Here is a 23,083-nt window from a genome sequence, read left to right as displayed (position 1 = left end):
TATCCTGTGTTTTTTTCTCTCTCTGTATATATACAGTGTATATGTGTGTATGTGTATAGATATATATATATATATAAATAATAATAATAAAAAAAAAAAATATACACACACACACACACACACACACACGCGCTTTTAATATCATCTTGTTCACCACATTGTTCACAAACACCTGTAGTAGATTTATATATTTTTTAAAGCATGCTGCATCATTCCAAAATGTGACTTTTAACATGTATTATTGGGATATGTTTAATTTCTGCTAATAGTTTAGTTATGTCAATGTTCTTTAGGGTGCGATACATTACAACATACAGCTCAAACATTGCCTCTTGTGGAAACCCTGTGGTGATATAGCTTATAACGAGATATGTTCGGTTACAACGCTGGACAATGGCACAAAAATAACACCATTTTCATACTGATTTTGCTTAATAATGGCCATGGTAAAAAATGAAAAAACCCCAACAAAAAAACAGGACTTTCCATTGGGTGCTTTAAAGCTGCAGTTCAGTCTTTTTTTTTTTTTTTAATTTATTTTTTTACTTCAATAGTTTTGTGTGTGCAATCTCTAATAAGCTAAAGAACTGTACAGCTGCCAATCAATTCGTTCTCCATGTATTGATAGGCGAAATTTGGTGACATAATTAGAGCTGGCATATGTTTTTATTTGCTTCTGTCAGTCAGTGGAAGCTCATGAATATTCATGAGCACTCCTGCACTGACATGTGCTAGAGGGAGGGCAGGGCTGACAAAAGGGTGTGCCAGGGCTTGTGACAGGACATGAAGGGGGCAGTGCCTTAGCAAATGGCTGTTAAAATAGAATACAAGAAATTGGTCTTTCAAAGTTGTTTTTTTTTTAAAACATAAAATGCTAAAAGTATTTTTTCTTACTACAGAACTGATTTATTTAAAAAAAAACACACATGCAGGATATTGACTGAACTGCAGCTTTAATATTTAAAGAGCCTGTATACATGGCAAGTCCCCTGCCTTCCTGAAATACACTTTAACTAAACGTTGAAGTGTAAGCTCAATATTGCAATGGGTTTTAAATGAAAGAACAGGTGGCTTCTTATCTGCACTGTCCTTATGGCTTCCTGTCTAGTGCATTGTAGGGTCCTTGGCACTGAAGTGGTTAAGTACACCTAGTTGCACTCTGGGAATTTGTGAACGCTGCAGCGCTTGTGGTTTCATAATGTCTGTAATCACGCAGCCATTCTCCTTTCATCCTTAGCTTACATTTCCATCTCAATGCAAAACATATGATTGGTTTCATTTTATCCTTTCTCAAACCCACATAATGCCAGGGAATTCTGCCGAGTCGGCACCATTTCTCTAATTAGCTTTTTGCCGCAGACATTAGCTCGAGCTACAAAGGAAGTGAGACTTGAACAGAGAGAGACACTCATATACTTCCCTTACATTCACTCTCTCTCACTCATACTCACTCTCTCTTACTCGTACTCTCTTTTACTGTCTTATTCTGTCTCTAAGGTCCTTTTTCACTGAAGGGTGCTATACTCCTAACTCCCATTCGAATGGATTGGAGTAAAGATGTGCTAAAGCTTTTCACCCGTTAGCGAATATGAACCGTGCACTCTTACACTCTCTCTCTTTCTGTCTCTCTGTGTCTCTCTCTCACTATTTTTTTCTCTCTCTTACTCTTACACCCTCTTGGTCTCTCAAGCTCACTCAGACTCACTCACTCTCACTCACTCTCTCTCACTCTCTCTCTCTCTCTCTCTCTCTCTCACACACTCTCACTCACTCACTCACTCACTCACTCACTCTCTCACTCTCTTATTCTCTCTCACTCGCAACTATATTCTGCAAGTCATTTTTCCTTTAACCTGTTGTCCGAGACCCTTGAAATCAATATATTCTGTTTAAATACAATGTAGATATACAGTACCACCAAAGCCCACAGGGTATTAAATTGGTGTATCAACTAACTGAAACTATTTCTCAAGCTGAATTTGTAGCTCAAAAAGCCCTTTTATAGCAATACTATTGGAGGAGAGGTGAGTCAAGATCAGAATACTTTATCTTCAATTTTCTTAGAGCTGTCCTAGTTATTCTTGAATTAATCTAAAGTTGTACTGCAGTGGAAGTGGGCGTTTAAAGGTGTACACACTCTTAATAGAGGCTACACTTAATTTATTTAATACAAATTATCCATATCTTCCATTTTTCTTGTAATTTCCGATGTGCCCAATTTAATGGATACAATAACTGAAAAAGCTCAGTTAAAAGAAGCACATATTGAGAATTACTTTGGCTCATTTTTAAAAGGACCCCCGTATGATTTTCTCATGGTCTTAGCAACTCGACATCCACTACTCTTATGTTAAAGCTGCAGTTCAGTCTTTTTTTTTTTTAATTTATTTTTTTACTTCAATAGTTTCATGTGTGCAATCTCTAATAACCTAAAGAACTGTATAGCTGCCAGTCAATTCGTTCTCCATGTATTGATAGGCGAAATTTGGTGACATAATTAGTGAAGGGATCTGTTTTTCTTCTGCTTCTGTCTCTCAGTGGAAGCTCATGAATATTCAGAGCACTCCTGCACTGACATGTGCTAGAGGGAGGGCAGGGCTGACAAAGGGGTGTGCCAGAGCTTGTGACAGGACATGAAGGGGCAGTGCCTCAGCAAATGGCTGTTAAAATAGAATACATGAAAATTGGTCTTTCAAAGTTGTTTTTTCAAAAACAGAAAATGCTAAAAGTATTTATTCTTACTACAGAACTGATTTATTAAAAAAAAAAAAACACATGCAGGATATTGACTGAACTGCATCTTTAATATATTTACTGTGCTGCCCCTAACTAAAGAGAGTGGACATTGTAAGGAAGGCAGGAATTACACTTTTTTTTTTTTTTTTTTTAAGTGACCAATATCATAGAAACCCCAGAGTGGGATCGAGGTTCTACTATGAAAAAACTAAATCAGAATCCAAATAATGAAAGGGAAAAAAAGGCATTCCACATCTTTAGAACGGTTCTAACACGAACGTGCTTCCATCTTCAGGTCAAAAATGTACCTTTTAAAAAGAACTAGAAAGCAATGAAGCCCACCGTAAAGATGTCTGCTGCCAAGAAGCTTAAGGGCATTATAGAAAATGGGATTTGGAATTCCTGCTATTCCAAAGCGGTTATCCCTTTGACCTGAATGTCCAGCGTTCAATACAGAATGTAATTCCAGGGAGAGCAGGGTGCCGCCTTAACTAATAGTTATTATACTGAATTTTGAGTTGTTTTGATGATGCAATTGTACACCATTCCTTATGTCTACAAATTAGAACCCTTGTATGATACTACACACTTTAGCTATATAATTACAAAACCAAGTTAAGCAGCATAAAAATCATCTATATTAACCAGTAGCTAATGAAAATCCAATTGGTCTTGTGCCAATGTAGTCACCATAATGGATAATAGATTGTATGTGTGTTTTGTATCCTCCACTACCAGGGAATACATATAAAATATGTGTGTTTATGATCAAGGTTCTGTACAGTCATGATGTGGTGATGATAAAGGATATCATTCAGAGCACATTACAGTAGGTTAATACACCAACAAATCGATATATATGACATTTTACATGAAATATGCAAATACTGAACACATTAATTCGCAAGGACACCCGCCGATGTAGATAAAATGATATAGAAAGCGGAGTGAGATTTAACCTTTTCTTGGATAATACCGATTGAGGCATTAAAGAGCCAATGATGACTCTCTGACACTTTCCTTTTAAGATACCCCATTTCCAGAAGACTTCTCCATTTTGGCAACTGTGAAACCCAAAAAAGGAGGCCAGTCCTTCCTGATCTCCATCTACAATGAGCAGGGAATACAGCAGATCGGAGTGGAACTGGGCAGGTCCCCCGTGTTCCTTTATGAAGACCACATGGGAAAACCAGGGCCTGAGGACTATCCTCTCTTTAGAGGTATCAACTTATCTGATGGGAAGTAAGTGTCGTGTTTCAATTGTCCAGACAATCCTGCTTTCTGTAAAGGTGCAGTCCCTCCTATGACCAAAATGAATTAATGGCAATGAACAGTTTAAGGAGTTAAATCATCAGGACTGGCACCCTTATACAGTAAGTATTTATTAATAATAATAATTATAATAAAAAAAGTTTCTAAACAGGCGTATTTGCACACGCAAAGCTCCCCCTCTCTTCTTCCCTCTTTCCAATCATTGACTCTCTGTCAGGGATAGGGTGGGGCTAGCGATTGAACATTTGATTGACATGTAACCCCCCCCCCCCATTAATGGGCCCCAATAAAAAGACCAGTCTTAATTTCCAAAGAAGCCAATGCTTGCTTGAAGTCACATCTACACTTTTTTAAGGAAGAACCCTTTCACATTGCTAAGTTTTCTGAATGTTTCTTTTTTTTTGTAGCCTAAGAAGGATTAACCAGCTGATAAAGGATGATATTTTACGATCTTTCTGCATTTAGACATTGGCCACTTTTATTTAGCTAATTGTATTCATCCCTTTTGGAGTGAACAAGCCATTTTCACAGCTGGCAGAGAAAATTGCAACAGTTGGTCCATAGAGACCTGCATTCCAATACTATATTAGACTCATTAGTATTGAAAGAGATGTGCTTGAGGGAATGCAAGCAGGTTATAAACATCATTAAGTGGCACAATTTCAAGTGACGGCAGACTAAGATAAGACTTTTTCCAAAGTGCCCTTAGGGATAATTACACAGCCGTGGTCATCTTCATCTTTTTTATCTCTCTTGCCACAAAAATAATTAAATTAACGTTGGAGTCATTGGTCTGAGTTTCTCGCGTAGATTCGTCTGATTTATGTGATGGGTCAATAATCCTTTAATGTGAAAGAAGGTAGAAAGGCTTCCAACTACGAAATTGATTAAAGTGGCTCGTCAATTGCCTAAATAACGACAGATCATCTTCACAAGAAAAAAATAATACTTTATACGCAAAGATTAAAACCAGCACTGTTATTGGAGGAGATTTAGAGAAATAGCCTTCCCACCGCTGTGCCAGCTGCACAAACTGTAAGGAACGGTTGGGGGAGATTTACTATGCAATGTTATATGCCAATAGCAACTCTTGATTGGGTGCTATGCCATAATACCCTTGGAGGCCCATGCGAGTGTATAAGCTGTAAGGTACCTTATAGTTGTCACGACACTTTCATTGTTGTCGTGTTTTTTTTAAGCAGGGGGCCCGCGGAGCAGAACCGCATCAAATTCAGCACCGGGGACCCCTTGCTTCCTGAGATACTTACCTCGGAGGGGGGTGCTGGTAGCAGCCCAGATGTGGCTTAAAATGGCCCGCATCCTGTTGGCCAATAGGAAGTCGTGATGTCATCCCTTGTGGCTTCCTTTTGGCCCACTTGCGCAAAGATACTGGCACCCCCTTTCCGAGGTGTCTTGGGAAGCAGGGGGTCCCCAGAAGCTGAAATTAATGTGGTTCAGCTCCAGAGACGCCCTACTTCAAACCTATGAATTTAAATAATAATAATAAGTGTCGCCGTAACTGCCGCTTTAATTCATGGGATCCCAAGGTTCTTGTTCCACAAACCTCCACTTTAGACCCAATTACTTGTCTGATATATGTAGGTGTGATGCCCATATATTGTTTGTGTCCAATGTCCTCGCTCATATCGGACTGATGTTTAAGGCATGACTTTTGTTCATTTATTTTAAAAAGATGGATTTTTTTTTTAGCCAGATTTAACATTAACAAAAATGTGGGCAAACAATACTCGGGGTGGGATGTTAATGTTGCTATTTGTGTTAAACCCTTTCACTGCCGGGGGTGGGGGGGGCTACCAGTGCATTGCTGACCACTCTGGCCATGTGCGTGTTAAATTGAGAACACTGTTTGTCAAGCCCTGCAAAGCATTGCTGGCCCATATGGCCTTCAAAGGGTTAACGTTCTTAAAGTATGAGTTGTGCTAAGCCGGGTGCATTGTCTGTGCTCTGCAGATGGCACAGAATAGCGATCAGCGTGCAGAAGAAAGTGGTTACCCTGATGTTGGACTGCAAGAAGAAGACCACCGTATCGCTCGAAAGAAGCGACCATCCCATCGTGGATACCAATGGCATCGTCGTGTTTGGGACCAGAATCTTGGACGAGGAAGTCTTTGAGGTAAATCTGTTTTGTGAGATCTTACAACGAAGCCCGTCCTGGTTGCAATGTATAGAACTTAATGGGTTTTCCAGCTGCGTTGTTTGTGCAGTTTTAAAACAAGCTGATGCTGGATGGTTCAATGATTTAAACATATCCCAGTGGAGACAAAATGTGATTTCCTCTACCCCGCTGCCAAAAGGCTCAGTGAGTTCCAGGCACTGTGGAGAGAGGTCTGGAAATGTAAAGCTCTTTTATAAACCCAAATGCCTGTAGTCGAGAAAACAATATCTATTAACGTTGCTGTGAAAAGGGTTGTGGATCGTGATCTTAATTGTAGACCATCAACATAAAGACGTTCTGTAGAGTATTTAAACTTTTAAATATATGTTTCCACGCAGATGTCTGCCACCAAAATGATACGTGTACGGTAAACGTACTTTGCCATACTTACGAGATTCCCGGCGTTTATTCTTTAATCTGTTCTTGTAATATTTCATAGCTCTTTTTATATAAAACTAAAATACGGACTTTTTACTTTGACTTTTGTAAAGCCCGTGCAAACTTTTTTTGGTTAAGGAATCCTATGTGAAATTCTGCAGTACCCCAACCCTCTCTAGTAGCGTGTCTGTGATCAGATGCATTGTAAGGAAACCCAACCCTCTCTAAAAGCGCGTCTGAGATCAGATGCATTGTAAGGGACCCCATCCCTCTCAAAAAGCGCGTCAGAGATCAGATGCATTGTAAGAACCCCAAAACTCTTTAATAGTGAGTCTGAGATCAGATGCATTGTAAGGAACCCCAACCCTCACTAATAGCGCGTCTCAGATCAGATGCATTGTAAGGAACCCCAACCCTCTCTAAAAGCGCGTCTGAGATCAGATGCATTGCAAGGGACCCCATCCCTCTCAAAAAGCGCGTCTGAGATCAGATGCATTGTAAGAACCCCAAAACTCTTTAATAGTGAGTCTGAGATCAGATGCATTGTAAGGACCCCCAACCCTCCCTAATAGCGCGTCTCAGATCAGATGCATTGTAAGGAACCCCAAACCTCTCTAATAGCGCGTCTGAGATCCGATGCATTGTAAATTCTTCTGTATTTGGTATAATTTTCAAATGACCGGGGAACCCAAGGTTTTCTAGGAACCCCTGTTGAAAAACACTGATGTCGACATTTCCATCATGTACTGTATATGTATTTAGTTTTCCAGTAGAAGCAGGCAAAACTAAAGGAACAAGTCTACCCCAATTTCCCCGTGTCATGAGCCCGGCGGCTACCTTATGAATGTTCATTGGCTGGGATTTCAGCTCAGAGGTAACTCACAGGGCCTTTTATATTCCTCCTTCACAACCTTTGTGAGGTTGCAGGAGTTAGTTTATAGCTTTGGCTGTCCATTCTCATACCCGTGCCAGTGTTGATCTCACCTTTTTTTTTTCTTGCTTGTAATATTTGAAGTGAGTGTGAGTTTGAAAGTCCGCTAATGCTACAAACGTGTAACATGGAACAGAACGGTTGGAAAATGAATATTCTTGCCAGCATCTTTCAAAGCTCTTAAGGATCTCTCCATCGTTGCTGTTTTTCATCAGAAAAGTTTGACATAGCCATTTCTGTTGATGTAAGAAACTACATCCTTACTAGTAGGGTTGCCAAGTGGATCCTTCAAAAATACTGGACAATGGTGAAAGGTGTGACATGCTCGAGACACACACACACACGCACACACACACACGCGCGCCTCGCTGCTCCAGGCTGTTTCCTCCTCTCCTTGGTCCCAACCCCAGGCTCCTGACACCTTCTCCTAATTGACTGCTGCTGGGTAATGCAGCCAATCAGGATGGCGGAAGCTGTCCAGCCTACTATCAGCAGCCCTGCTCGCTCCCTGCTCGGGGTAATCCCACGGCCCCTTAAGCCGGTCAGGTCACTATGTCCAGAGAGGTAATACCGGACACACACATGTTCAGTATTAGCTGTCATTTTTTGCTGGACAGAATGTCCAAATACAGGACAGTCCGGTTCAATGCTGGACACCTGGCAACCCTAGTTACAACAGAACAAGCTATGGGAGAACATACTGCTTATTGAATTCTAAAAAGTATTTAAACGTAGTCCACTGCCATCTCATTTGCCAATGCCTGCAATCAGAAGGAACCATTTGAGCAGCTGTGGTTCGAAATGGTTTCATATTTTTTGGGGGGTGGGGGTTTATAAACCAATCAGATGCAGCACCCTTGCCTTCTTTTCAAAAAGTCTAATAGGAAAAAGTAACTTCAATAAACACTGCACGGATATTGCTTCACAGTATTAGTTCAATAAATGACCACGGGAATACAGACATTAAATAAACTGATTAGATACATTGCAAGAATTGTGTACAGTACATGTCTGCAGCAAACTTTTTAGAGAGACAACCCAAACTGTGTCGACTGTAGGATTGCTGAACGAAATACATAGTTGTGTCAGGTAACGTCCTCTGCGTTAAGCAGATCATTAAACAGCATACACCATGATATTTGGGGTGGGGTGGGGAGACCAAGTATTAACCCTATCTGTGCCATTGGGTCTTTCAGCACATTGCAGTGTGCTGAAGGGGTTTTAATGAGCAGTGTACACAATAAGTTAATCAGCAGCTTGATGCTCACCTTGTGATTAAATTAGCTCATGGTGTAAACAAGTTACGCTTTGCAGAAGCTTGCCCACCGGTTTTAAGAGGCAAGAATACATGAAACGCGTGTTCATTCTGCTTCAGTGTTTTCTTTGGCAGCCTGGGCTGCCTGCCAAGGCCCAGAGGAAAATCCTGAGACTGCCGCAGACATCCCCAGCGTGCAGGTGAAATTGTGACTCGCACAGATTCAGACATGATTGTGATTGTAAATGTCCCGCTGAAATACCTGCCTCCTGGGAGGCTAGCCGGCAAGGGATGCTGAGGCCGATTTCCGATGAGTTGTACAGCACTCCCGGAGACCGGGATTTGGGTAATTGTCCTCCGTAATTTCCTTTATGAACATGGAAAAAATGAAACCTAATCTGGCTCCCTTCATTTTATGTTCTTTTAAAAGGAACATTAACATATATGTCTTATTTGTAAGTGTGCTGTAGGAAGGCACAGGGACTTCATGTGAAGATCACAACCTGTGGAAGTCACACAGGCAGGAACTCAAAGCCTACGGTTGTTTAAGGATCTGCTCTTAAGCACTAGGGGTCAGGGGTGGCAAACTGCAGTCCTCAAGGGCCGCCAACAGGTCAGGTGTTTAGGATATCCCTGCTTCAGCACAGGTGGCTCAGTCGAAGAGTCAGAAGACTGGGCCACTGGTTGTGCCACCTGTGCTGAAGCAGGGATATCCTGAACACCTGACCTGTTGGTGGCCCTTGAGGACTGGAGTTGGCCACTCCTGCACTAGGCAATGCATCTTATAATCTTTTAAGAACAAAATCTGTTTTTTAAAATCAGACTCCTGTTTAACAAGCCGTAGAAGAAATCCCCAACATGAGCGACGTGTGTTGGACAACAACCCTTGTATATGTGTATGTGTATCTATGAAAAGAAATGATACAAAACGTTACAGTATCATCACAAAAAAGAACGATGTTTTCATATAAAGTGAGGAGGCTGCTCCTTGAAAAGACTCGGCCATGTGTTGTAAAATGACCTATACAAGTATTACACTGAGACACAGAGTTTAATTGTAATGACTCTATATGTCAACCTAAATAATGTCTTTATTGTTTGTCTGCTATGCAAGTTGGGACCCTCAGAAATGTACAGTACTTGGCATTTCTCATGGGCGGATTTTTTGACTTGGAATACTGAAAGGCAATTCATGTTTAAATTGTGGCTACACATACATAGTTATAATATGTCATATAGGACCCTAAATGTGAAGATAATTCAGAAGCTTCAGACAACTCAAAAATTATGGAGAGATGCATGCTGGGTATTACCCAGAGGCAGGAAAAATCTGTGACTACCGCAGTACCTGCAAGATCATTGGAGGGGGCCTTTATCCAGCAATGGATCGACAAGGGCTGCTGCTGATATATTTATAGGTAGGGTGACCAGACGTCCCGGTTTTGCTGGGACAGTCCCAGTTTTTTGCACTGTCCCAGTTTTTCTCTCTACTGACTGCGCATAATAAGTGATGGGCGCTTGCCGGCAACTTGTGCGCATTCGCGATCGGCAATTGGAAGCTCCGATCGTGCATAAACATGAGCGGTCGTCAAGTGTCGATCGCGCATGCGCATAAGCGGCCGGCAAACACCATTAATCGCGCATGCATTGCTCGCCCATCCGCAGTTGGCGTTCGCGCATGCGCAGTCGGTGCTCGAGACTGCACAACATTTGTGCCGGTTTTGCCGAGACAAATATGGTGATCCTAGTTGTAGGAGAAGGAGCGGCTCAGTGAGTAAGAACACTGACCAAACTACGAAGCAGGGGAACCTGGTTCAATTCCCGGTGTCAGCTCCTTGTGACCTTGGGCAAGTCACTTTATCTCCCTGTGCCTCAGGCACCAAAAACATAGATTGTAAGCTCTATGGGGCAGGGACTGTGCCTGTAAAAATTCCTTTGTCCAATTGGGAGAAAAGTGCTATATGAAATAAAGCTGTTATTATTATAATATGTTACCCTTATTAGTGGCCGGGCTGTAATGCAAACCATGACATTTGGCTTGCATGTTCTTACGTAACTCCGCTAAAGTTTATGTACGGAATATCTGAATCCATGAACTTCTGGCCCAAAACAGTATTACCAGTCTTAGTATTAACTCGAAAGGTCCTCCTCCAACTTGAACGATGGAAATTGCAGACAGAGGACCATGTAAGATCCCTATGGAAACCCTGGCTCTCTGCCATTGTGGGGGCCAGACTCCGAAAATGAATGTCTGCGTGGGTAGTATACTGAGCTGGAAAAAAAACCCAATACATTTTGTACACTGATTTCTTACTATAAAAGAAAGCAATTAATTGCATATTACAACACATTTCTGATTATTATCTTTTCAAGGCGCTGTGGGAATAAATCTGAATTTCTCTGTCTGGCAATAATCCGGGTGTGTTTTTATATATATATATATATATATACACTGTATATATATTTTTTTTTTATTATTTTTTTTTTTCTTGTTCAAAATGACTCAGTGCAGAAAAATGTCAAAACAAGTGCAAATATTTTAATTTGATTTGCTTTGGCTGGTGGGAACTTGGGAAGAGGGTGGTTAATTTTTCACACTGTTCTGGCAATGGAATCCAGACATGAAACAGACGATGCTTTAAGAGTTGGTAAGTGTCGCTCTCGCTAAGAACTGTTAACTCTGTGAGTGGCTTATGTAGCGACTTGGAATGTTCCATCTGCTATTTCATGATTCACACATCATATTCGCTTTACAGAAGCTTGGAATTATGCCATGATGAGTTCATAGAAAGTAAAGATGGGCCGTGCAACCTCTGGGTTTCTCTGATAATACTCATGTTGCCTTTCATTGTTGTTGTGATAATGACATGATACATTATATAGGTACATCATATATGTAGATTGTAGCGATAGAACATTAGTTACAGTCATACTGTTAAGTAATATCACCTTCTGTTTAGTTGTGTTGATGTCCCGGAATCTGGCTCTTCATCAAAAAGCTTTTGTTACAATACTCTTTATTGTATGTGTGTGTGTGTGTGTATATATATACACAGTGTTCGAAAAATCCATTAAAATACAGGCCCATGGCGACTGGATTTGACCTCGTGGCGACCTCATGGCCAACACCAAGCAGGGTGGGATTGGGGGCGGGACTAGGTGGCGAGTAGATTTTTTGGTTCGGCGAGTAGATTTTTGGGTGATTTGTCAACCACTGAATATATATATATATATATATATATATATATATATATATATCAACCCCGTTATAACGTGATCCGTTACAACGCGGATCCGCTTATAACGCGATGTAAGCGCGGCTCCCAGTTTTTGTATTTATGAATACTTTACAACAATATTATTGGTATCTTAAATACTTTATTGTACAATGCATACAATTGTACATTATTTCTAACGCGATCCGCTTATAACGCGATGTGATTCTTTGGATCCCCCAAGCACAGCGTTATAAGGGGGTTGAGCTGTACATATTTTATAAAGCAAATGCCTGTGTGCAGTTGGAAATGAAACATGTACTTATTTGTCAAAATAGCAGAAAAGATTGTGCCATGTCAATTTTTCTTTTCTTTCAATGAATTTGTAGATATTGCATTCACAGTACGTGTGTATCCCAGATGATGTTGGCAGATAATATGGTTGTTTGGGATGTGAACGTAAAGCAGATCACAACGGTGCTCATTCTCAGTAGGCCTATTGTTTTTTGATGAACGATGGAAATATGAATTATTTAAAAGAAATATACAGTGATGTGTCTTACTCTATACCCACACGTGATTTCTTACAGCCTCATTTCACTAACATTGGGAGAGGGAGCGGCTCAGTGAGTAAAGACACTGACTGGCACTGAGTTTGAAGCAGGGGAACCTGGTTCAATTCCCAGTGTCAGCTCCCTGTTTGTCTTGCACAAGTCACTTTATCTCCCTGTGCCTCAGGCACAAAAACACATAGATTGTAAGCTCCACGGGCCAGGGACTGTGTCTGCAAAAATGTCTCTGTAAAGTGCCATGTAAAACTAGCAGCGCTATACAAGAACATGCTATTATTATTATTATTAACATTAAAATACATATGTATTTGGTTGGTAGCTACAATAAATGTAGTTCAAAAACTCATCCACAGAGTACAATTTAAAGGTGCAATCCCACATAGCTGACCAGTGACATTTCTTATGGTCGTCTGAATGGGGACGTGTTTGTCAATCAGGTGGTTTTTTTCCCACCTTTATCCCACCTTGTCCTTATCAGAGAACCAATCACGTTAAGAAGAGTTGGGGAGGGGACTGTCACACAGAAGGGAACAGCCAGAGGAAATAAAACCCCATACCCAGTCTAACGTTAATAAAATAAATAAACAATACTTATGTCAGATGTGGGTTAAAAAAAAGTATCAATTAACAGGTGAGACCCCTTAAACATGTCACTGGAGTGAGGTCACTTTGGCTTTAGGGGGGATTACCACTTTAATGGGTAGACTTTGGTTTTGTTTACAGTGGTTTAGCTTAGTTACAAGGTTACAATGTCTATGTAATCAGGGGCAACTGTATTGGTTTGGAGGCTCTGTATTTAGCCAGTGAACAAACTATTCATGGGGATTTGTTTTGTACCAAGTCTGACCAGGAGCACACACTTTCTTCTGCTTCTCAAAAATAGTTTTGGCCGCTAGTTTAGAAGTGCATAATGTGCCCAATGCTATAGATATCATATTATTTTTATTGCTAGCACTTCGGGCGTGTCCTTCACATTTGGCCAGCACAGCAGTGGCTTCTCTTACTCTGGTAGATCAAAAGTTGACTTGGAGGCTGCTCTTACGTTACGTAATCTAGTTATATATTTAATGCAGGGGTTCTCAACTCCAGTCCTCAAGACCCCCCGCCGACAGGTCTTGTGCTGAAGCTGGGATATCCTTAAAACCTAACCTGTTGGGGGTTCTTGAGAACTGCAGTTTGCGAACCCCTGATTTAAGGATAGGATTCACAGCCTGCCAAATAAGCCTAGCAATCTGTAGCCTCTAGTGTCCAACATAAAAGACTTGCTTATTTGTGGAGGTGTAGAGAGGAGAGCAGTAGAGTGGATGCCACCCTCACCTCTAGTTGTATAGGACTATTCAATGACTTCAGGAAATGACCAGTTAGTGAAACAAATGGGGATCTCATACCCCCCTTTTGCTATGCTAAAGCTGTGGCACCATCTGTTTTCCAGGCTACATTCAAATTAAACATGACCGATTAAAACAGTTGCCTGTCCCTGGCAGAGGTCTACATAGCTAACGCCTTATTTTAATCTTGTGTCTCTTCTCTGAGTTACCCATGTTAAGTAAAGCGAAAGCATATACTTTTAGGTGTCCATACAAGCTTTAGAAAGTTTGCACCTCTGAACCCTCAACCCTTTTTTTTATTACTGTTTTTTTCTAGACAGGATTGAAGCAGGGGGTCTCCGAAGTTGAACCCCTTTCATTTAACCTCTGGGGACTCCCTGCTTTCCGAGACACTTACCTCCAAAGGGAATGCCGCTGTCTCTGCAAAGTTTAAGGCCCTCATGTCACGCGTGCCAATAGGCAGCCGAACCTGATGACATCACGTCATCCTATTGGCCCGCAGGATGCGGGAGCTTAGAAACGCCGCCATTACCTGAACCCTGCTACCCGAAAGGAGTGGCTACGCACACCTCCTATGGAGGTAAGTATCTCCAGAAGCAGGGGGCCCCCAGAGCTGAAATGAATGGGGTTCAGCTCAGATACCCTCTGCTTCTATCCTATGTAATGGATACCACAGACATTCAGATGACATCAACTTATATGTAAGGTCACATTTTTATACATTATCATGCTTGCAGCTGGGCATATGTGCCATCTACAGGTATGATGCCGTTTCATTCTGTTAACACTGCAGGCATAGCCGGAGAGGATAAATTAGTTAAATAAAACAAGCTGATAAAACAAATGACAAAAGAATATACTCTAAGAACTGTGAACCCTGAGAAATACAAGGTATTCTTGGCATATAACTTTCTTGAGTCTTCATATATGGCTTTCATCAATACAGAGTTTTTATTTTATTCCTCATATATGCACTTTACAAAGTAGACCACCAAATAGGTATTTCATTCTTTTCTGATCTCTTAAGTCGGAATCGTGCCAAGATAAATTGCTTTTGCTTGCATTTTCATGTTTCTTCTTGTCTGCGAGGAGAGACTGAAATATTTCAATTTGTGTGTTGCTTCTAATTAGGAATGGGTGAATTTTCCAAACTCATATTTGTTACCTTAGATACAAATGTAATTTGATTTCATATCACAGCTCACCAATAATCTGGCTCCCAATGGACGCACCAGTTTGCCGACGGTAGAAGCCTCGGGTGGGAGACGGGCAAGAGGTAGATTCAGGAAGGAGATAAGCAAGCGAGCGAAATAAAGGGAAACAGGGTGTGAAAGAAAGAGGGTGAGTAGGAAATAAGAAGTTGTGAAGGAGAAAGAGACAGTGAGAGGGGGACATAGAAAAAATATTAGGCGAGGAGGGGAGAATGGTAAAGAGAGAGGGTAGTTGATGATGAGGGTAGTTGATGATGGAAACATAGAGATTGACTTCAGACTTGGATCACCTAAGTCAGGGGTGCGCAAACTGGGGGGCGCAGGAGATTTTTGTGGGGGGGCGTGGGCGGTTGCAGAGGCCCCGCGCTCTTCCCCCAGGCATTTAATTAAATGCTGGGAGATCGCGTGAAGCCCCTGCAACACTCCACTTACCGGGATTCAGGCCGGCTGTGTGATGAATCGCCATGGCAACGCCGCGGGCCATGCGACGTGATGTCACACGCGTCAAATGACACGCGGGTCATGTGACGTCACATGATGTCACGTGACCTTGCAGCGTCATTTGACGCGAATACAAGGTAGAGGGGGGGGGGACGCGAGAGCCGGGGAAGGGAAGACAGGGGGGCGCAGCTTCAAAAGTTTGCACTCCCCTGACCAAAGCCCAGACTCGCTAAAACAGGGCAAAAAATGTGACGTTACCAAAATCTAATAAGCAACGGGTTAGCGTCCTGTTATTTAAGGATTGCGCTACGTTATCTTCAAATAACTCGACATTTCTGTCTTGAAGGTAATCCAACCACACACTGAGAAAAGGCCTTTTGAGGAGTTTAGAGAAGCGGGAAATAACGCAGGGACATAAAACTATGCTATTTAGGTCATATCTAAACCTAGTGTTGCTCTCATCCTGCTACTGAAATAGGACTTTTGCCTATTGCTTTTGCCCTATTTCAGTGTGGGCGGAAGTAACGCCATTTTAGTTATAACTTTAATACCGTAACGTACATTTTTGGTGCTAACTTTGTTGAGCTTCGCAAGTTGGATTTTCTTATGCTAGCGACTCATTTGCACATAAATTTCGCTAACGCTCATTCTTTATAATGCTAGCTTTTTAACGGGTCATTAACATACGTTCATGTTACGTTAATTTCTTTAATGAGTACAGCTTTACCATCCCCGTCACACTAACGGAGTTAACACTATGGCAGAGGACTTTAGTTTAGTGAGTTTGGGCCTTAGCCTGGTGTAGTGTTATGGTTTTGTTAACTGAGAGTTTGGAACTCAATACACAAACTCAATATCACAAACCAAGCTAATCATGGAAAAATGTGTTCACTCCCAATTAAGCGATTACTATATCAGGACAAATTTCCCTAGCCAATTCCAATCTGGCTTTCGCCCCAAACACTCCACGGTAACTACCCTGCTAAAAGTTTGCAATGAGATCCAGTGTGGAATGAAACTGGAACAACTCACTGGTGCAGTATTCCTAGATTTTGCAAAGGTTTTTGATACTGTTGATTATGTTATCTTGTTTAACAAACTCCAGAGCTCTGGAATAGGGAAGCATGCTTTAAACTGGTTTCATTCCTACCTATCAGGAAGATCACAACATGTGTCTATCTCAGGCTCTAACTCCAAACCCCTTGGATATCACCTGTGGTGTCCTGCAAGGCTCTGTTCTGGGGCCCCTACTCTTCTCAGTGTTCATCAACGATCTTCCTACAGCTTGTAAGGAAGCCTCAATACACATGTATGCAGATGACACAATCTTATATGCACACAGCCATAGCCTCTCTGACCGTGAACACATACTTCAATCTGACTTTTTGAGACTTCAAAATTGGATTTCCCAAAACAAACTGTCTCTAACCACTGACAAGACTAACAACGGTATTTGGGACCAAGGCTAAATTTTTAAAGTTTCCAATGACTGAGCTCCATATCAGAACCAACGCTAATACTACCCTAGCTCCTGTTACTAGTTTTAAATATGTGGGCATATGGTATGACTCCCATTTAACATTTGGGATGCACATTGATAGCCTGACACCCAAAACCTATACCAAACTAGGTGTATTTTATAGGAACAAATCCTCCCTAAGGCTGCGTCCATGCTGCCGAAGACCGTGTGGAGCATGTGACGTCACCCGCGTTTAGCAGGAGCATTTTTTGGCCATGCTAGATGCGTCGTGGGTGGGGGGTCGTGTCTAGGAGCATGTGTAGGGGCATCACGAGCTCGTTCGCCCTCATCGGGTGAACCGCTCATGTGACCTGGCTGTCGTGCTGAGGAATCAGATTGAACTGATTGATCGGGCACCCTCCTGCTGTCGCATGTGCGGTCTATGGGCGCAATCATTGCCTTAAGGCATTATGATCGTGCCACGCATGCACGTCTCCACACTGTCTTCGGCAGAATGGGCGCCGCCTAAGTCTGCTGGTAAGAAAGCGTATCGCACAGCAGATGCTAATGCCAATTATCGACTATGTGGACATAGTTTACGGCTCGGCACCCCAAACCCACCTTAGCAAACTTGACACCCTCTACAATTCAATATGCCGTTTTGGCCTTCAATGCAACTACAACACACACCTCTGTGGTACCACCAAGTGTTAACTATGCAGATTTCTAGGCTTCCGGTATGGAATTCCTTAAATTCAAGGCTGTTCCCTACAATTACAGCACTTCATTTTCCACTACAAATGGGAGAACATCTAAGTTTGGGGACAACACATAAGAATATCAGTAAATGAATCGGTCATAGAAACACACACTTGACTACTAAACATTGAAACATCAAGTAAATGTCACTGAACCTTTCATTAAAACCCTGAAAGACGCCTTCATCCAGAAGGTCCCTTTAGCACTGAAGAAGTTTTCCAATTCCCTTCACTCATCCTACATTCATTTTCCATGTCGCATTACGCAGAGATAGTGAGAGACAGGGAAGGCAAGTGTGCGGCTGTCAGATGTTCCATCTCTCTCTCAGCTTTCATAGCCAGTGCACGACCTAACAGGTCAAAACAGACAATGGTGTCTATTCATGATGTCCTGCAAACCACTGAATGGCCTTTAGTTAAACAGGGAGGCTAAGGGTCAACCGGAGAATGCAGCCCCCTGTTCTGTCCATGTCTCTAGTGGAGGTGCAGATTTATAACTAAAATATTCGCATGTTAACCCCTTCAGTGGTCATGAGACTGGCAGAAGGAGCAGGCCTGGAGATAAAAGATAAGGACCCCAAATGGAAGTCTCACAATAGCATAGCATCAGCCTAATTTATTTGTAAAATGCTTTACCAGGCAGTAATACATTGAGAATTACCTCCCGTTTTAAAGTACGTCCTTGGCACAGAGTAAGGCCTCGGTCCCGCTGCGCTCGTTGGCGCGGGCGGCCATGTCGCGAGTTCCCCACCAGCAGGGGAATCCTCGCGAGCCGGTCCCGGTCCCCCCTGGCGGCACAGCTGACTACACGCTGTGGCGCGTCAGCCGCTAGGAGACACAAGAGAATGGTGTTTCCTAGCGTTGACGCGTCACGTGGTGTGGCTGTGAGCCAATGGGGAGGGGAGGCTTCGGGAGGAGGAGAGGCTTCGGGGAGCGGGGAGGAGTGTGGAGTGAAAGCAGGTGAGTGCCTGTCTGTGTGTGTGTCTGAGTGCGTGCGTGCCTGTCTGTGTGTGTGTATGTGTCTGAGTGCGTGAGTGCCTGCCTCTGTGTGTGTGTGTGTATGAGTGCGTGAGTGCCTGCCTGTGTGTGCGCGCGTGTGTGTATGAGTGCGTGAGAGCCTGCCTGCCTGTGTGTGTGTGTGTGTGTGTGTGTGTGTATGTATGTATGAGTGCCTGCGTGTGTGTGTTTAAACTTACCCTCAGCAGCTCCAGCCCGAGTCCGTGGAGGGAGGGGGGGGAGAGTAGCGGGTCCCTCCGCTCAAGCCATGCCCCCCCTCCCTGTCAATCCTCCCACTCCCGCCCACCTCCCGCTCTGGCTCCCGCTCCCTACAGACTGCATATCGCGGTCTGTGTATCTCAGCGCACCGCCTGTCTGCAGTGCGGGTGCGCTGACTCTGGGAGCGGGGCCTTAGCACACACACACACAGGCACGCACTCATACACACACACAAACACAGACAGAGGCAGGCTCTCACGCACTCAGGCACACACATACACACACAGACACACACACAGACAGGCACTCACCTGCTTTCACTCCACACTCCTCCCCGCTCCCCGAAGCCTCTCCTCCTCCCGAAGCCTCTCCTCCTCCCGAAGCCTCCCCTCCCTATTGGCTCACAGCCACACACGTCACGCGTCAATGCTAGGAAACACCATTCTCTTGTGTCTCCTAGCGGCTGACGCGCCACAGCGTGTAGTCAGCTGTGCCGCCAGTGGGGACCGGGACCGGCTCGCGAGGATTCCCCTGCTGGTGGGGAACTCGCGACATGGCCGCCCGCGCCAACGAGCGCAGCGGGACCGAGGCCTTAAGATAAAAAATACAGTAATATATGGTTACAAATACAGTTACAGAAGTAAACAGGGTTATACATTATATACAAGACATTGCATGCACAGTAAGAGATAATATATATTATGGGCGTATGTAACAGTTACAGACCAGATTAAAATGTGAGACAGCTTTAGTTTTGAAAGAACTTAGACTGGTGGCGGCTGTGAGTCTCCGGTAGACTGTTCCAGTTTTGGGGTGCACGGTAAGAGGAGGAGGAGCGGACGGATAGCTTAGAGGAATTAGATAGACCTCTTAAGTGCTGAAATAGATGGCAGAGCATTGTACATTAAAGCTCACTTCAATCCAGAGTGAATGGGATAGCACATTTATGTCATTGCAAGCTTGGGGAGGTATCATTAGTACACCATTGTATACATGCATTCTTACAGGTATTTCATTAGGACAGGGAGAACCCGCGGCCCTATTCCAATGCAGAGCTCTACTAATCATTTATATTGTGTGTCTACAAGGAACCGTTTGGCCTTGTTTGGCTCGTCTTATGGAATAATCTGCTTTCCCCTGGATCAACATAACAGGACAGGGTGGGATCCAAGGGCTGATTTAATTGGATGTACAATCTTCTTTCAGCACTAAAAGACACATATACATTTTTAACAAACGTTATCATACTCCCTAAAGTAGTATCTCATTTTTAGGCTGTATCATTCTGGAGATACAGTATCTTCTTTTAAATATAATTTTAAAAATAACCATTCTGGGAAGAAGGCTAGATTTATACAATTATTTGATTATCTGTGCCCTCAAAAATCTTGCTTTTGGATGAATTGTACCCTTAAATATACGATTGTACTTACCGTTTTTAGTAAAAGAGCACGATCAAGATCTCAGACACTTATAACATGCCTGGAACCCCTGCCTATTTGTGTAGAGAACAGACAGACCGACTGCGCACGTGCAGTCACCAGAGAGGCTCAACGGGCAGTCACCGCTTTGCACTCTGGGATTTCGCCCCACAATGCATTGAGTAGCTCAAGGCATTGTGGGACACAATCTGCAGTGCAAAGCAGTGACAGTAACGGCTCTGCCTCCATGGGCGGTACACGCCTCATACTCTTGAAATAAAAATACTTATTTATAATAACAATAATAATTATTAGAGGAGTGTTGTTACTCCATAGGAAAAAGATCTAGAGCGACGTATTGGAAAATCACCATTATTATTAACATAAGTAAACCCATTTAAACAAGATCAAACATTTTATCAAGTGCCAAAGGTTAAAGAAAGCAGAACACAAAATGACATGTAATCATTGTTTATAATGCCAATCCCTGCAATTTAGCTGTGTGGAATACTGCCCATGGTAATACAAACTCAAGTTACCCCCTATTGTTAGACAATTGTTAGGTACTCAGAAAACTGCACAGCTCTTCCAAGTTTAATGCGGCAAGATACTCTAATTAACATATAATTGTGGCGAGCAGCCTGTGACTGCCATAATGTGAAAGGGCTCAGGGCAAAACACTGTTTGACATTTGTCATCTAATGTCACAGGGCAGAATAAATGGTTATAAATGTGTTGCTTACTGGCAACAGTCTTCAATTAACTCCCACCTTGCTAAAGACAGAAGAAGAATAATTAATGCCTTTATTGATCCGAGACATCCGATACACCTATATGCTAGTAGGGTGTATTCTGCACTGTATAAAAAAAAAAATATACAACTTTATTGGATTATAAAAGTAACAGGGAAAGTGGTACAAGCACTTATCATAAAAGGGAGTCCCTGTCCTGGGTCCATTACAGTCTTAAAATATAAGGTGTTCTGTGGTTGCTACAGCAAAGTAGCATCCACTTCCTCTTTTGAAACCGGCTCTGACCCACTCCTTTTTTGTAGCTCTGCCCTTTGGCAACAAAGTATCACAAACAGATCTGTTGCTGTGTTCCAAACAGCAGACTGTGTATTTCCCTGAAAGCTGTAACAATAATGTTTTACACTTAGTAATGTAATGTTACATAACAACTGCAGCATTTCACAGACTGCAGCCATTTTGTTAGGCACACAATCAGGATTAAAACCGATTTTATAACAGAAGCACCAAACGATTGCCATCTTAATTAAGAAAGTAGAATGATACATTGTCACATGCTTTACATATAAAAATAAGAAAAAAAGAAAAGAGGGGGAATGTAGCATTGCTGCTTTGATGCCAAGTGTTTGTAAGTCACCCCCCTCTTTTAAGGCTATTTATTATTGTGAGAGATTGCTGCCCCCTGATATAGCGGTGCCTTTTCATGATCTAGACTTGTAGGAGTTAAATCTTCTTGCTGTGTACTGACGAATGATTTCACTCTAGGCCAGGGGGCGCAAACGTTTCCCCCTGCGCACCCCTGCCTGCTGTCCCCCCATGCTCTCGTGCCCCCCCCCCTTACCTTGTCTCCGGCATCAAATGACGCCGCGGGGTCATGTGTAACGAACGCGACGTTCCGTGACCAATGACGCCATGTTGCCATGGCCTGGCCCGAGGCCGTTGAAGACAAAGTAAGGAAACTTACAGAGGCCTCGCACGATCCCCTGTCATTTAATTTAAATGCTTTGGGGAAGAGCGCGGGGCGTATGTAAGCGCCGCTCCCCCTCCCCCCAGAAATTCCTGCGCCCCCCTGGGGGGCGGGGGGCCCAGTTTGCGCACCCCTATAAATTTGAATTTGGTGTCATGTTTAAAGTGTATTAAAATGAAACCCAGGGTTGGTTTGTGTTGTAGAAAAGAATACATTGTATCTTATACCTGTAGCGATAAAGCAGGGGTCTCAAACTCAGTCCTCAAGGACCACTAACAGGCCAGGTATTACAGATATCCCTGCTTCAGCACAAGTGGCTCAATCAGTGGCTCAGTCAAAGACTGAGCCACTAATTGGGCCCTCCATGAATATCCCTGCTTCAGCACAGGTGGCACAATCAAAGACTGAGCCACTGATTGAGCCACCTGTGCTGAAGCAGGGATGTCTATAAAACCTGGCCTGTTGGTGGCGCTTCAGGACTGATTTTGAGACCCTGCTGTGAAGTTTGAGTCACTGTGCTCTATTATAGGTTGTCAGGAATACTGTCAATTGTATTTGTTCTTATTCCAGCTCTATTATAGCTTTCAGGGAGTCAAGAAACCAACAGCTAAGTGTTAATGGCCCGCAGCTGTTGCAAGGGGGCGGAAGAGAGCGAGATGAGGTCCATATTCCGCCTGCCATGGGCCTGGTGTGTCACTTTTACCAGGTGGTTATGAGTGTGACATATGTCTGCCAGGGTAAAAGGTCACATTCCAGGCAGCTTCCCTGTTACTGAAGGGTTTATGGCTGGTCCCACAAGGCTCTTTGTCAGCATGTTGTGACTGGCACTTCCTAGCCATCTTTATCTCAGGCATAGAAATCCCTTAAGGGGATCGGTTTGAGTTCCAGTTTAACATATAGTAGGACGGACAACCGGATGATCCTGCATTTGGACACTGTCCAGTATAAAATGAGAGATAATTCTGGACACCAGTATTATCTCTCTGGACATAGTGACCT

At 42.9% G+C, this 23,083-nt stretch overlaps 1 protein-coding gene across 2 annotated transcripts in view; it reads left to right on the top strand.

Annotated features, from left to right (window-relative positions):
* The window catches only part of COL5A1 (collagen type V alpha 1 chain), a 162,597-nt gene that overhangs the window by 48,673 nt on the left and 90,841 nt on the right, over nt 1–23,083 (top strand). For both annotated transcript variants that reach the window (XM_075578918.1, XM_075578917.1), the window contains exons 3-4: nt 3,765–3,978; nt 5,980–6,142. In XM_075578918.1, coding sequence (XP_075435033.1) covers nt 3,765–3,978; nt 5,980–6,142 — 377 coding nt within the window. The remainder of the gene's footprint in view (nt 1–3,764; nt 3,979–5,979; nt 6,143–23,083) is intronic.

The sequence above is a fragment of the Ascaphus truei genome, chromosome 21 (assembly GCF_040206685.1).
Source record: "Ascaphus truei isolate aAscTru1 chromosome 21, aAscTru1.hap1, whole genome shotgun sequence".
NCBI lineage: Eukaryota > Metazoa > Chordata > Amphibia > Anura > Ascaphidae > Ascaphus > Ascaphus truei.
This window is presented reverse-complemented; position numbering and strand designations above follow the sequence as displayed.